Source organism: Thermothelomyces thermophilus, chromosome 7, assembly GCF_000226095.1.
Source record: "Thermothelomyces thermophilus ATCC 42464 chromosome 7, complete sequence".
Classification (NCBI taxonomy): domain Eukaryota; kingdom Fungi; phylum Ascomycota; class Sordariomycetes; order Sordariales; family Chaetomiaceae; genus Thermothelomyces; species Thermothelomyces thermophilus.
The window spans coordinates 2,874,095-2,888,254 of NC_016478.1; the positions used below are offsets into that span (position 1 = coordinate 2,874,095).

The following is a 14,160-nucleotide window of genomic DNA, read 5'->3' on the forward strand; positions in this document are numbered from 1 at the left end:
CAAGCACACGGCTCCCACAGCGGAAATGGCTCGTGCCGGGCCCCGATTCACCTCCCTTACGCAATCCAGAGGACACAGTTTCCGCAACCAACAGCGCCGGTCACCGGATTTGTTGGCTTGGCAACATCTTTTATTCCACTGGTTGTTGGAGGCTGGTCAATTCCGTCATGCAGCACAAGAGCGGGTAACCGCTGGGTGAAGCAAGCGTTGCGAGATGTGGTTCTCGTTCGAGTAGCCTAGGTACCTACATTGACATGTTATGTCTACAGCTTCAGTAGAATAGGCTCAAGCAGAAGAACGCAGTCCATAGACGAAAGTTTCGCCGCCGCATGCAGAATGCTCGCATCTTCTCACCCAAGGAGGATCTATAGGGCAATGCAGTGATCGGTAGGGCAAAAGGCCAAGGCCGAGTCATGGCCGACTCACGGCCGAGTGATGGGGGGAAATGGCTTTTTGAAGGTTGGCGAGGCTATCTGTAGGCTTATGCAAAGCAAAGACGCCGTGCTGAGTCCACGCGGACGCCGGTCTCGAGCTGTGCTTCGGGGGCTGCTTATGTCGTGGCTCGAGAACAATGGTCACTCTCCAAACTGGAGGGTTGGAGCGCTCCCTCCTCAAATATGATCGATTGGCCATAGTACGATCCAAGCCCGAATCTCCTCCATCCATGCTCGGACGAGCCGGAAGCACTACGCATCCGCTATGGTTCGCGAATGCAGCTCTATAATAACGAGTGCATAGATTGGACCCAACGAAGGAGCTCTGTCAGGCCAATTATTTCCCGTCCTTTCTGCTCCGAGTCTCATCGGAACCACCCCGCTTCCTCTTGGCGTAGCCGCCAGATCCTGTATCTTGCCAATAGACGGGCGGTCGGCGCTAGGCGGTTGACTGCCGTACAGTTGAAGCAATTCAGTTCCTCGACGGCCCATCTGCCATCTATCGATTGAAAAGATGGGGTTGATTATGGGCCATAGAGACCGACGTGAACTTGGGATGACTGACCGGCAGTCTCATCGGAGCCCCTGGAGTGAGCCAGGAGCAGTCGATAAGTTCAAAATCTGGCCTGAAGCAACCCATTCCCGGGGCATATGCCTTCGGCTGACAGGGATCGAACCCGAATTTTAGCTTCTCCGTGCCCTAGTAACCTAGCATGAGCGATCCAGACCAAGGCGTCTGTCTCACTCTGGACTGCAGAGAACCTTTGCCTTGCAAATGACATTCCGGTACTGCAGATGTCCGCCGCTCTGATCGCCCCGCTTGACAATTCCTGGAAATGTGACGCAACAGATCTCTCTGTCCATCAGGCTTTCTTCGTCTTCGCCCCCGATATCTTCCATGGTCTCGGGATCGAACATGATACGCTGGTGGGGAAGGATCTCGGGCATCTCGATCCTGAAGACCGCCTTCTGCACGGCCAGCAGCCGCGACAGCTCGATGGCGCTGTTGACCAGTGCCTGTAAGCCCTGATTTCTGGATTCTGTCGAATTCGTGCTCGTTATCGAGTCCAGAAGTTTGTTGACCCTGGACACGACTGCTTCAACAACCGCCGACGTTTCGGTCTGTAGTTTCTGCGTGGCATCTCTCTTGAGCATGGTCAGAGTGAAAGAGCGCCATTGATTGATGGATTCGGGCGACGAAACTGTGTGATGGTGAGCACCTTGTCTCCATTCCGGGCCCCCCCGAGGGGGGGGGGGGGGGGGAGGGATCGATCATACCTGAAGAGAGAAACGCCTCCACCTGCTTGATCTGCCCGGCCGCCTCGCCCGGGAGACCAACAAAGTACGCGTCAAACACGAGTTCCACAAGCAACCGCGACACGATCGACTGAAGCAAATGGATTTTCGAGGCCGAGGCTAGCTCTTCGTACATGGGCACCAAACGCGACAGTTCCGATATGGAATCCTCATCCGCACTAGAGAGGTCTGCTGCCGTCAGTCGCCTTCCGCCCGCCCCTGACATCGGGGGACTGCGGCACTCACCGATCTTTGCCCGCCTAAAGTTTACCAGGACCCAGTTCTGCAACCCGTTTCCCAGCTTGGCCATACCCTCTCCGAATACCTCGTCACTCGTCTGCGCCTCGACGTCCGCCCTGGTGCTGTGGCTAACCCATTCCTTGAGCCCCCTGACTTGGGCCCTGAGCTCGGCCACCTCGTCTTCCTTTTTACCCAGCATGTCCCTTGCCCGTTCCCACGCCGCCCTGACCTCCCTCAGTTCGCCCTCTTTGGCCAACATTGCCATCTCCATGCCCCTCACCGTGTCCCGGTCTCGGTCGTGCTCACTCTCCGCATCGTCGTCCCCGTCATCCTTCCCAGACGCAGCGTACTCGTCTTGACCTCTCCCACCGCCGTCTCGGCCCGACTTTTGCTGCCCCCGCCCCCGCCGCCGCTGCTGCTGCTGCTGCAAGCTCAGCACGCCCTCAAGCGTCTTTTCCAGCGCGGCGTATTTGCTCTGCCAAAAGGCGGCCGTCGCGCTCTCGGCGCCGCTGAGCTTATCCAACTCCCGGTGGAACTCGGACTCCATGAGGGCCAGCTCGCGCTCGAGCGACGCGATGCGCGCGTCCTTCTCGCGGAGGGCCGTCTCCATGTCGCCCACTGAGGCTGCTGATGATGATGGCGGCGGCGACGACGACGACGACGACGACGGGGATGGGAAGGAAGACGATGCGGCTGGCTGGTCGAGGGGTACAGGAAGCGCCGGTGAGGGGGAGCGGTTGTGGCTGGCGGAGTTTGGGGCCAGGCGGGGGCTGTCTTTCGCTGTGTGACTGTTTTTGTCGTTGCGCGGGTGATCGGGTGTTGGGGAGGAGGTTCCGCTTAGAGCAGCTCGAGGGGGCGGGGGGATAACTGTGCTAGCTCCGGAAGTAGCGGTGAAATTGTTGCCAGTCTTGGTGCCGGCGTTGGTGTTCCTTGCGGCGGATGGTGAGGTGCGGGATGTTCGCGGAGGAGAGCGGGGGGCGCTGGCGCTGTTGCCTTGGGGCCCAGCGCCTAGAGGCGGACGGCGCTTCGTTGGCGATGACATCTCCTTTCGCGGAGGCATACTCGATACTGTAGTTATATAAACTACTGGAGTGCTGGCTTTGCTTGGATATATATATATGTGTGTGTGTGTGTGTGTGTTCTACTTGTAAGCTTCTGCCACCTAGCGGAAAGGTTCTCGGACGTGTCGGCCAAGGGAGTTGTGCGTGAGGGATTTGCAGGTTTCAAACCGCATCTTTGTTGGTTCAACCGGTGGTGACGGTGATGCGAAATCAGACGTTGCTTACCAACCCCGATGCACGTAAGAAATGCAGGCAACCTTTGGTGTTGCGGGTTGCCTGGTGGCTTAGGTGCGCACTTGCCGCCGGCTTGTCGCGGCCTGGCTCGCCTTGGTCGCCAGGCAGCTGGATGGAACTTCAGCTCCCCTCATCAGCCTTAACCCAATTTCGTGGGCAGGGGTCTTTGTGTGTTCTCAGCCAGCGCTACACTATCTGAACTGCGGGGGTGGCCCGAGCTCCCGCCGCTTATTAGTGGTCTAAGAGGCGGCCCGAGGAACTAATGTGGGTCCAGCCCATGCCCTGCCCGTCCCTGAGCGTTCCTGATGAAGATGCCTCGTTCAGGGGAAGGGCAACATTGTGACTTAGCTATGGCGAAGGTGGTGTGTACGGTATTGTAGCCAACCGAGAGGCCAGACACCCGGATGTGCTGTCCCGGTTCGTGGGACAGCACACTAGAAGTTCACCTCGGCCTCTACCTCGTATGCCTCGTCCTCTTCGCCGTTCACCATTATCTTCGTCGCGCCCATCCTACATATCGCGACCTTATCCAGGGGCATGTTCTCCAACCACACCTGATCCTCGTAGCGGTCAATGATACCTCTCGCGTCAAATACCAGCCGTTCCCACTTCTTTCCCCCTCTCCGGCCCCGGCCACCCTTGCCCCTGCTGCCACCCCCTTCGCCTCGGTTCCCTTTGACATAGGTCGTATTCACCACAGTGGCATGCAAGAGAAGCGGCCGGTCCTCATCCACCATGAGCTCCGCCTCCTTAAACACGTCCCTGACCTTCTCGCAGAAGGCCTGGAGCAGCCCGAACTGGTCGACGGGCGGAGCGTAGAGCACCGCCGCCTTCTCCGCGGGTTGCATAGACGCCAGGCCTCTGAGCGTGATCCTCGGCCTTTCCCCCTCCTCCTCCTCCTCTTCCTCCCGCTCCCGCTCCCGCTCCTCCTCCTGCTCGTGCCCTTCCTTCTTCACCAACCCGGTGCCGACCCTCCCCTGCGCCATCCCCTCCAGCCGCCGGACCGCGTCCCCCTGCCTCCCGCGCACCACCTCCCTCCAGATGGTCCGCAGCCCGATGCCGGCGAGCACCTCCCTCGCCCGCTGCAGCCCTGCCGACCGAGGGCCTCCCTCCTCCGACCGCTGCGCCTCCCCTTCCGAACCGCTACCATCAGCATCGCCTCCTCCACTACCGCCGCCGGAAACCGCGTCGGTGCGCCCCCTCGGCGGTGGCGGCGGCGGCGGCGTTGGGAAGCTCATGACGCCCAGCGTCAGGTGCACTGTCCCGACGGGACGGACCGCGTCGAAGGGCACATCGAACCCGCCCGCGGCAGGGGACGCGCAGACGTCGCTGCGAAAGGCCGAGAGGGAGGCGGCCAGTTGGGCGCGGGCGGCCGGGCTGGCGGCGAGGGGAATGCAGAGGAAGTGGGTGGGAACGGGTTTCTTGAGGGTGCCCGGGGTTGGTGGCATTTTTTTTTTAATCTCTCTGTCTTGTGTGTCTTATCTTCTTTGTGGTTGATGTCGTTTGGTTCTCCTCATCTCTTCTCTTGTTTGGAGGAGAAAAAAAAGCCGGAGTTCTTTCTTTTCCTCTGAAAGAAACTCTCGCGAAGTTCGTTTGATTTCGTTAGAAGTGAACCATATCTGGGATATCTGGTGAGTGCGGCGAGTTCGCTGGTGAATCCGTTAGCTTAACGCGGTAAATGACGAGTGTCGTCAGGCTGCTGGTCTAATGAGTGGTGACGGCAAGTAAGATACCTTAGTAAATATGCGGGCTGCTAGTCAAATCGCTTGCTGAGCGTAGGGCTTGTGCCGTTCGACGAGGCAAGAACTGCCTGGTTGACAGACATTAGTAGAGTAGCTAGTCAGTTCCCTAGGTGGTCCCCATCCGCAGGGTAGCCAGTGTTGGCCGCCCACTGCAGCATGCATAACTTACGACTACAAAAAACCGATTTCGTGGCCCGTGCTCTTGCTCATTAGTAAGTGAGCTGATTGACACGCTTCACACTTGAACCGTTCAAGGCATCTCGCATTGAAAGCACCGTAAAATCATCAGGCAGAAGGTTCCCGGCCCCGCGGAAACTTCCATCAGAATTTTTTTAGGGGCGGCCAGAGCCGGAATTCGAGACTATGTACTGCACCATGACACAGACCCCAAACCGCCAAACAGGCCCAAGGTGATGCGCAAAAATGTTTTCTCTCCCCCAACAGATCGGTCGCCTCCGTGCAAACCCGCAGGCTGTGCACAGCACTGCCTGATACCTCGGCCCCATCTTGCACTCCTCAACGTCTCGCAGAGGAGGTTCACAGGCGGCGCCCTTCTGTCCGGTGGGATCTCTTCGCTCCCCGTCGAACCTGGTCCAACCGACCGGTTCGCATTTACCCCGCCCTGTCCATCGAAGCAACCATCCTGCTCGCTGCTGCCCCGTCCGCCGATATTGCGCGGCCAGCCCCGTGCCAGCGGCAGGGAAGCCCACGGCCACTCTCGTCCCGCTTCCAGCGACCGACGGCCTATCGGTCTGCCGAGGAGGGCTGTCGCAACCGTCGGGATCGAGGCGAACAGTGTGCTCGAGGGGAAGCTTCAGCTACTACTCCTTGCCCTCATCCGGCTTCTTGAAAAACTCATCCATCTTTTTGCTCAAGGTCTCGGTGTCGACCCTGGCCTTCTTGAGAGCGTCGGCGATCTTTTCCAGGCAAACCTTCTCGTCGGATTCTTTTTCACCTTCCACGGTCAACTTGTGCCCGTATTGCTGGATGATCTGGCAGTTGTCCCTTATCTTGTTGAACCCGAGAGTAGCAGAGGAGCCCTTGAGAAAGTGACCCAACTTAGACAGCTCGTCAAGGTTGCTCTCGTCCCTGTTTATGGATACCAGAACGCCGTCAGTCCAACCCTTGTTTGTTTGTTTTGCTCAGCGGCTGGTCGCGCGCGCGAAACGGTCCGTGAGGCTTCGGTGGGACGGGAGCGCAGAGGAAGCCAGCGTGTCAGGAATGGACGGTCCGATGAGCGAGTGAACACGCGCAGAAAGGGCAGCAGAAAGGGCAGCAGAGTCAGGCCGGCGAATAATGTGATGTGCGACTTACAATGCAATCTGCATCTTCTCAAACGTCTCCGACGCCTGCTCGAAAAAGTTCATAACCAAGGGCGCGCTGAAGTCGCGATCATCCTCGTCCGCGTCCATCTCGAGGATCTGCGAGAAGATGGCTTTGTCGACGTGATCTCCGAAGTCTAGCATCTCGTCGACTTCCTGGCTGTCCTGTGAGCAGACGTCTCAAGTTAGCAACTTGCATAGCCTTGCGAGTTAACAGATACGGACCCTATCGTCGGTTGGGGTTGGAGGCATGCTTGCGGAGCGGCACACGATGGCGACTCTTAGGGAGGGATGGGGGAGCAGAACGAAGTGGGGTAGTAGTTGGCTGGTGAAGCACGGAACCCAGCCGGACAGAGAAAGGCTAGGGACAGGAGAGGCAGTCAACAGCAAAGACAGCGGAGATTTAAAAAAAAAAAAAAAAAAAAAAAGAACAAGTAGTCGGCTGCCCTACGGCTGCAGGCTGCGCTTGTCCCGAGTCCCTGTGCTTTTCCCTCTCCAAGGATCAGGGGGTCCTCTTGCAGGCGGGAATAGAAAGGTCGCGTGCTGCTTTAGAGCAGTGGGCACGAACAGGAACTGACGGGTTTTTCCCCTGAGAGGTTGTGGTAATGGGGATGGTGATGGTGGTGACGGTGATGATGATGATGGAAGAGGGTAATGTACGCGAAAGCCCACGTAACCGATGAGGGAAGAAAGGGCACCGCGGGGTAGATGGGCAATCTGGCTTACAAGAAGATACCGCGTCTATCGATATGGAAAGCACAGACACAACGAGGAGGGCACTGGCAAGGTTTGCAAACGGAGGCGGCAAAGCAGCGCTCCTCAGCGTCCGGCGTCCGGGAGGGACCCGTGGAGGGCAGGGATGAGGCTTTCGGGAAGTCTTGAGGCTGGTTCGCGTGTCAACGGAAGAGGCTACCAAGCAGCGACCCTGACCGGAGCAAAAGTGTGGGGTTCCAACCTGTTGCTCGATTTGCTCCAAGAAGGGTGGGTGTCTGTGAATCGACAGACGTTTGACGCGTTGGCGTTGGATGACCGACACAGGTCCAATTCGGGGTCTTCGCGTGTACAGATCGTCAATGTTAGCGGCAAAAGTGATGATGGAGTGTAGAAAATTTCATGGCGGGGTGAGAGGGGAGGGGCACGCCAGCAGCCAGTCCTGCACACGCTGGCACACTGGCACGCTGGCACGCTGGCACGCGGGCAAGCGACAAGACTCACCAACAAGACGGCCACAAAAGGGATAAGCAAAAGTGGAAGGCTGAACCGCAGTGGGGAGTGCAGTGGACGATCATGACCGTCACTCGGTAAGGCCCCTTGTTTAGTGGTAGAGGGTGTGTAATGACGTACCGACAGTGTGGAGAATAGCGAGTTGGATGCCCGAAGCCTGCGGCAATTTCGATTATTTCAAAAATTGCGATGCACTGTCCCAACTACACTACAGTACAAGGGCCGCATCCTCTCTGCTGTCGCTTAATAAACGGGTATTTTGCATGTCCTGTCCTGGAGAAGCTTGGCTAGTTGCTTGTTTGAACCAAGCGCTTTGTCCAGTACATACCTTCGCAGCATTGGGCAACGCTGGGCTGGAGTGATCTTCAGGGTTCTCCTCCCGCTTGCAAGATTGCTTCTGAATGCCCATCTCGAAATTCGAGTCCCTGCTCCGGTGATAGCTCAACCGGATCTTCAGGCCGCTATCTCAGCATGCAGTGCCCTAGTGTTTTGCAGCACTAGAAAACACTCTACTAGTACATACGGAGTACTTCCTTTCACAAGGTATCCGTGGGCTCAAAGCAGCTACCACTACCGTTTTTGGCTATGACGTAAAGTGGTCTGATTTGGACCCCTAAAAATACAGCACACGTTTTCGTTGGATGAAAGGTCCGTTGAGTTTCTGGTCTCGTTCCTATCATCGTGCACAAACTGTCACTGTCAATGAAAATCCTTTGACACATTATCTAGCACGGCACCAAGCACTACCTTTAGGCCTCAAACGGCGACATACGCACCAAAATCTTTATTTTTTGAGACCACCCCCAAGAGGTCATTATAACGACGTACATAGCTGATTACATTGTCTGCTCGATTTCACCCCCCTTGATGGTTAAGCACTTTGTGGTATGTCCCAGAGTGTTCCGTATGGCACGCAGTACGGATAGGCTACGGCATCTCTACACCGTATCTTAGCATTGATGAACCACTAACTAACGGGCACACGCCGGCTTCAAACGGCCCCGCGATTAACTAGAGCACAACCCCGCAGCATCACTTTCATCTTGAGGGGTCTTACAGTTACTACCTAACGTTTATACCAATGTAATTTACATTCCAATACATTATTACATCAGAGGATTACCCTACCTAGACATATATTCCGTACAGCCATGGTGCCATACAAAAGAGCACCCATTTCATCGGTCATATTTGAGTCTCAAGTGTAAGGTAGGGTGGTGTAAGGCAGGCAATTGGTGCCTAACCCTTTGCGTCCACTATTGAACAAACTCTAATGGGCTGCTCCCTTGGTGGTGATCGACGCCTTGGACCGTAACAGTCCAACCAGATGGTCCCGCGGTGGCATTCGGCTCCATGCGGTCCCCGTACGGACTGCCTCTCTCCCCAGTGTCTGTCTCCCGAGCACCCATCCCGAAGTTGGTACTCGACTCTTGGTCTCAACCATCCTACAGACCAGGACTTGCTCTTTTTTGAGGCTCCCTGCATTTGAATGCGGCCATCCAACGGCACCAAATAAATGCGCAAGAGAAATGAGCAACCATCCACCCGCCGGCCGCCGGGTGCCGAGGAACGCTGGCAACATCCCACGTTGTATACTATACAGTACACAGGCTCCTGGGTGCGATACGGTGTCGAACACAACCACTAGTTATGGTCTGATGTTCCCAGGTAGACGTACTATGTAGACACCAAAGGATGCAACGAGGGGTGAATGTGTGCCCTAGTGTAATCCGTACACATGCAGGGACCGGTTAGCTCCATTCCATGTGCTCCTTGCCACGGGTTTCACCTCCGTGACTTCGTCTGGCCGCCCTGGCTGGATGCAGCGAGCCGCAAGTTCCGGTTGTGAATGCACGACGTCAGATCGATGATCTTGTGAGCTTTGGGTTAGATATACAATTAGTGTGTCGTGTCATCCAATGTTAGCATCCAGGAGATTGGCGGGTCTGGCCGAAGTCGTGGAATGTGCTAGAAACACGCGGCCAACTTGCGGCGCGAGATGTACAGTACATACACTCCGCTACGGTGACACTACATCCGTGTAGATACATACATACATACATTATCGCTGAGAATCTCCAGACCGGTCGCAGCCTCTGGACGACTTAACCGTTGGTGTTCTTTAAGCACGAAAGCTGGGAGCGGGCTATATGGCCTCTGCACCCATACTAGTGGTCTATTTTGTCATCTGGGCCAATCCGTTGAATTGAACTTCCTCGCTGGCATCCCTCCCCTCCGCACGCGGCACGGATGGCTCAAGATGGCAAGACGAACATGCCGTTTTCGTCAAGGCGGATGCAGGAGCATGACCGGTGGCCTGGTCGCCAAGACAAACCCACCTATGTGTGGATCCTCTTCAACCTGCCTCGCCCATGATTGTTCGATTTCCAATCTTTAGTGGGGCAGCATGAGTTCATCTGTTTCCCCGACGTCATTCCGCAAACTGTCGTCATTGGAGCAGCACACGGCTACCGGAACCGGGAGGTCGAAAACCGAAAACCGGGCCGCCCGGGGAGCGGAACGAAGAAGCGAAAAACAGCCTCTGCACAAGCGTGGGAAGCGTAATATTCAACAGCAGAAAAAATATTTACTGCTGCATCAACAACGCCCCCGCCTTTTTTTCCAAAGAGAATACTGCGTAAGATCTGGGTCGTCGAGAGAGAAACGTCAAAGAGAAAGGGCAAGGGTCATCATCTTGCCGGCGTTGTGGGGGTCCTTACAGGGGTTCTTTGGGACTGCAGAGGGTGATGCCCCAACTGACCGGATATCGGCACGTTCGATAGCAGTACCGCCAGAAATACCACCAGCGACCTGTTGAGAGCGGGGTTTTGTGGTACGCTGCAGCTCGCCGACCTCGCGAAACGGAGTGCCGTTTGTTGCTGCTACACTACACTACTCCGTTGCTTTTCACAGCAGAACTGGACCCCTGAAACCCCTGGCAAGTCAAAAGAGATGCCGATAGCTTTACCGCCGGGCCGGTGCCTGGGGCAAAGTTGGCGTCAATCTTCGGAGCCGGGCAACCCCCCCCCTTCCCGATTATGCGGTCCGCGCTCCCCCTTCGAAACCACCATGCGAATAATACCCCGTTCCCGAAATTATCCTCGACCGAACGTCGTCGCTAATGTGAAATTCGAGGAAAAGAAGCCAGACCGCGTGCCGCCTTATTCACCGAGGTTGGCGTTCGGGTGATTAGGTGCTATTCCAAAGCACAAACGATGACCCTGAGCTGGTTAACTATCCACTTGTACCCCGTACCCCGAGTACAATCCGTTCTCCGCAAACGGAGGGCCGCCGCTGCTTTGGTTCGTGACTCGGGTAATTTTTAGAATGCTTTCTCAATGAACCGACTCTCCTCCCCCTCCCCGCCCCCGCCCCCCCAAACCAAGCCTGGTGTATCCGAGACAATTTCACCACCTGCGAAGATCTCGAACCTTCTGTTGGTCGTGTTTCTTGTTAGTGGAACGCTTAGGACCCTCGGGAGCGCTAAAATACAAAGCGTTGTTCCCCAAGCCGGCCCTCTCACAGAGATTATTCCACCTCACTGAGGTCATCCAACACCAGCTGCGCAGAAAGCCCATATACGCTCCAGCAACGTGTTACGAACCCTCCGTCTCTTGTCGCCGTCGGATTCTGAGACATTCAAACTAGCCAGTTCACGTACCGTGATTCCCGCGACTCGCTCTTTTTCTCGGGCTTCCGCCGCCGGCCCAAAACCCTTCTCTCTCACCACCTCCGCTTTCGACCGACGAACAGCAACGCGACTCCCCAAAGCCCAGACCATGCCTCCAATGCCCTACCCTGCCGAGCATGCATGCGCGACCGACTTGCATGGTGAAGCTGCTCCAAAAACCTGTTTTCTCGACCCGGCTGCCTCCAGTCAATCCTCCCCACCGCCCACCCCTGAGGGGCTATGAGCGCATCGGCCTAGGCCTTCTTGAGGCCGAAGCCTTCTGATCTGTCACCAGCTTTGCCTGTCGTACTTGTCGTGATCGGGCCGGGGAAGGCCTTGGATACGCCTGCATACAACGTGTAGGGAGCGAACGTGTGGGGCTGGCCCGAGGTCTAGACGCGCCTGATACTCTCGCTCTGTGCGAAAAAAGCGGGCTTGCGCAATGACAAGTTTATCGACTGGGCGGTTTGCGAAGAGACGACAACCCGGTGGATGCGTCTAGGATGACGGGTTTTGCTTCCGCCGCGAGACCGGACTGGACCGGACCGGTGGTGCCTAGCGCGTTCGCTCCGGCTGCTCTCGTCGGTTTACCCCCTCAACTTTGAGGCTTTCGGCATGTCTAAGGTGGTGATGATGATCGTAGGCTGATAAAAGATAAAAAGCGTATTATTACTAGACGGGCGGCTTGTACACCTTCCTGACGATGATAAGGCAGGTTCCAGAAATGCAACTTCAAAGCTCCCAACGCTGTCCACGGCTGTTAAAATGCCGGCCCCCGCACCCCAAACTGGGGTGGAAAATAGGTCGTCCGACAGACGGCTCCAGAGCCCGTCTCCTTCACGATTAAGCTGTAGTAGTAGAAGAAACGCGTAGACCCGCTAGCTGCTCCCGGCCTCGGCCTTGTATCCAGTCCTCCCCTCTCTCTTAGCCCTGTTCTCTCACGCAAAGAGAGCTTTCGCAGCCACTTTCAGAAGCCACGAAGCATCGCCCAATATGCCCTGATCTTCCTTTGGAGGCGGGTCGTTAGTGCAATCTAACGGTATGATTGTGCATTCCTGGAGCCTCTTCAAACTCGCTGATCGCCTCTCCTGGCGATCCCGCTCCGCTTCTTTCCACGCGTCGTAGTCGTCCGCCTCATACTCTTCCATGGCCGGCTCGTCTTCAACGTGCGAGTCCTCGCGCCCGCTCATCTTGTCCACCAGCCAGCCCAGAATGCCCCTATTCTTCATGAGCTCCCGGACGTACTCCTCAGCCTCCGCCAGGGTCTCCTGCTCGTCCTGCCCGTCCACGACGCCATACTCGAGGGCCTCGTCCAACCCCACAAACGTCGGCATCGTCCCGTCCTCGTTGGTCGGTACCGTAGCCCTAGAGAAGTAATCCTCCACCACTTTGGGGTCGTCCTCCGTCAGCGCCAGCATGTCAGCCCTCCTCATCTCCTCGGGCGTCATGGTCCGGTTGCCCATGCCGCCAAACAGGCTGGCCTGGCTCTGGCTGCGGCTCGCGAACCGGCTGTGGGCAGGCGACGTGAACGGCACCGAGGCTGCGCCGCGAGCACCGGCAGCCGCAAAGTCCCTGCTTCCGCGCCGACTGTTCCACGCGCTCCTGCTGCTGCTGCCGCCGTTGCCGTTGCCGCCGCCGCCAGCCGCCACGGCCCCGCGCGCGCGGTAGTTCTCGGGCTCGACGGGCAGGCTGGTCGTGGAGCTGGCGCGCGTCACGAGCCAGCCCTGGCCCTTGGCGTCGCGCGCCTCGGACGCGATGAGCGCGCCGACGTGGAGGAGGAAGTCGGTATCGGGGAAGATGCTGCTGCCGCCGCCGCCCTTGTCGCTCCGCCGCTTGCGCGCCGCAGCGGGCGAGGCCGCGGCCGTCTTGGACGGGCGGTAGTGGTGCTTGTTCCCTGCGAGGGCGCCGAGCTCCGGGGTGTACGGTACCGAGGCGCCGCGCGCCGGGCGGCGGGGGCGGCTGGGCGGCGGAGAGTGCGAGAGGAGGCGCGGAGTGGTAGGGGCGGAGCGGCCGTAGAGGTACGAGGTGTGAGGGCGCGACAGGGAGGAGGCGGAATTGATGGCCTCGTAGTCTTCGTTGCGGAGTGGGAGGCGGGTGGTGAGCGGTGCGAGCGAGAGGCTGTCGAGGCCTGCTCCCGAACGGCTCTTGCGCCGCCACGACGGCCTGTGCTGCGTGTATGTTGCGTCCATTGGCGATGGTGGCCCTGCCGAGGCCTAATGATTCAAAAACTTGGTGTGTTGGGGTGGAAAGTTCAGAATCAAGACGGGCTCCGGACAGGGTCACGATGAACGGTTAAGTACCTGGGGTTTTAAACTAGTGTAGGGCCAGCAGCAGCGGTGCAGGCTCAGTTTGATTGCCTGGCACTTGCAGCTTCTGGCTCTCGAATGCTGCAAGTTGCGCTCACCCTTGCAACAAGCTTTCTGGTCTAGCTACAACATCCAGTCTTGATTGGCTGGGTGCTCGATCAGCAAAGCAGCAGCGATGGAGCCACCGCCACTGAGGGGAAGGTTCTGGCCGAAGTAGCTGCGACTTTCTGGAGCTTAACTGTTCTGGCCTGTTGTTGCCTGGTTTAACCTCTGGCCGGTTGTATTCAGTACTTTTCAGCCACTAGTGCCACCGTGCGCCCCGAGACCGGTGAGATATGGGATTCTCAACAAGCCCATGCAGATGAACAGCGCAAGTCGTCAACTGACCTTTACAGCAGCTCGCAGGTGTAATCCCGTACGAGTAGTTTTCACAAGAAGTTCGTTACCAGCTCCGCCTATGATTTTCTTTTTGAATCAAGTCAACCTCGTATCCTGTCTATAGCATTCAGATTTAGTTGCTCCTCGGCACGGGTGTTCTTCCTCTAAAGCAACCGTAAAAAAAATTCCGAGAGACCTGAGATTGCTCAACCATTTTCTCCTCTCTTAGTTATTTTTTGCCACTCTGCCTGTG

At 57.2% G+C, this 14,160-nt stretch overlaps 4 protein-coding genes across 4 annotated transcripts; all 4 read right to left on the bottom strand.

Moving 5' to 3' along the window:
• Window positions 1–1,148: 1,148 nt before the first annotated feature.
• Window positions 1,149–3,131, bottom strand: MYCTH_2312710 (uncharacterized protein). The gene is made up of 2 exons (XM_003667125.1): window positions 1,713–3,131; window positions 1,149–1,636 (listed from the first exon to the last, which is right to left on the bottom strand). The coding sequence occupies exons 1-2, from the start codon at window positions 3,028–3,030 to the stop codon at window positions 1,176–1,178; spliced, it is 1,779 nt and encodes a 592-aa protein (XP_003667173.1). The 5' UTR covers window positions 3,031–3,131; the 3' UTR covers window positions 1,149–1,175.
• Window positions 3,132–3,566: 435 nt separating this feature from the next.
• Window positions 3,567–4,970, bottom strand: MYCTH_2312712 (uncharacterized protein). Its single transcript, XM_003667126.1, has one exon. The coding sequence runs from the start codon at window positions 4,711–4,713 to the stop codon at window positions 3,700–3,702; it is 1,014 nt and encodes a 337-aa protein (XP_003667174.1). The 5' UTR covers window positions 4,714–4,970; the 3' UTR covers window positions 3,567–3,699.
• A 280-nt stretch (window positions 4,971–5,250) lies between these two features.
• Window positions 5,251–7,577, bottom strand: MYCTH_2097810 (uncharacterized protein). Its single transcript, XM_003667127.1, has 6 exons — window positions 7,545–7,577; window positions 7,285–7,381; window positions 7,056–7,213; window positions 6,555–6,690; window positions 6,322–6,494; window positions 5,251–6,096 (listed from the first exon to the last, which is right to left on the bottom strand). The coding sequence occupies exons 4-6, from the start codon at window positions 6,579–6,581 to the stop codon at window positions 5,829–5,831; spliced, it is 468 nt and encodes a 155-aa protein (XP_003667175.1). The 5' UTR covers window positions 6,582–6,690; window positions 7,056–7,213; window positions 7,285–7,381; window positions 7,545–7,577; the 3' UTR covers window positions 5,251–5,828.
• Window positions 7,578–11,681: 4,104 nt separating this feature from the next.
• On the bottom strand, window positions 11,682–13,590 carry MYCTH_2312721 (uncharacterized protein). Its single transcript, XM_003667128.1, has one exon. The coding sequence runs from the start codon at window positions 13,410–13,412 to the stop codon at window positions 12,162–12,164; it is 1,251 nt and encodes a 416-aa protein (XP_003667176.1). The 5' UTR covers window positions 13,413–13,590; the 3' UTR covers window positions 11,682–12,161.
• Window positions 13,591–14,160: the final 570 nt, after the last annotated feature.

Coding starts and splice junctions, on each gene's coding strand:
- MYCTH_2312710 (XM_003667125.1), bottom strand. CDS start 3,030: ATGCCTCCGCGAAAGGAGATGTCATCGCCAACGAAGCGCCGTCCGCCT. Junction 1,637..1,712: donor GGAGGCGTTTCTCTCTTCAG/GTATGATCGATC, acceptor ACCATCACACAG/TTTCGTCGCCCGAATCCATC.
- MYCTH_2312712 (XM_003667126.1), bottom strand. CDS start 4,713: ATGCCACCAACCCCGGGCACCCTCAAGAAACCCGTTCCCACCCACTTC.
- MYCTH_2097810 (XM_003667127.1), bottom strand. CDS start 6,581: ATGCCTCCAACCCCAACCGACGATAGG. Junction 6,495..6,554: donor CAACCCCAACCGACGATAGG/GTCCGTATCTGT, acceptor GTCTGCTCACAG/GACAGCCAGGAAGTCGACGA. Junction 6,097..6,321: donor GAGAAGATGCAGATTGCATT/GTAAGTCGCACA, acceptor ATCCATAAACAG/GGACGAGAGCAACCTTGACG.
- MYCTH_2312721 (XM_003667128.1), bottom strand. CDS start 13,412: ATGGACGCAACATACACGCAGCACAGGCCGTCGTGGCGGCGCAAGAGC.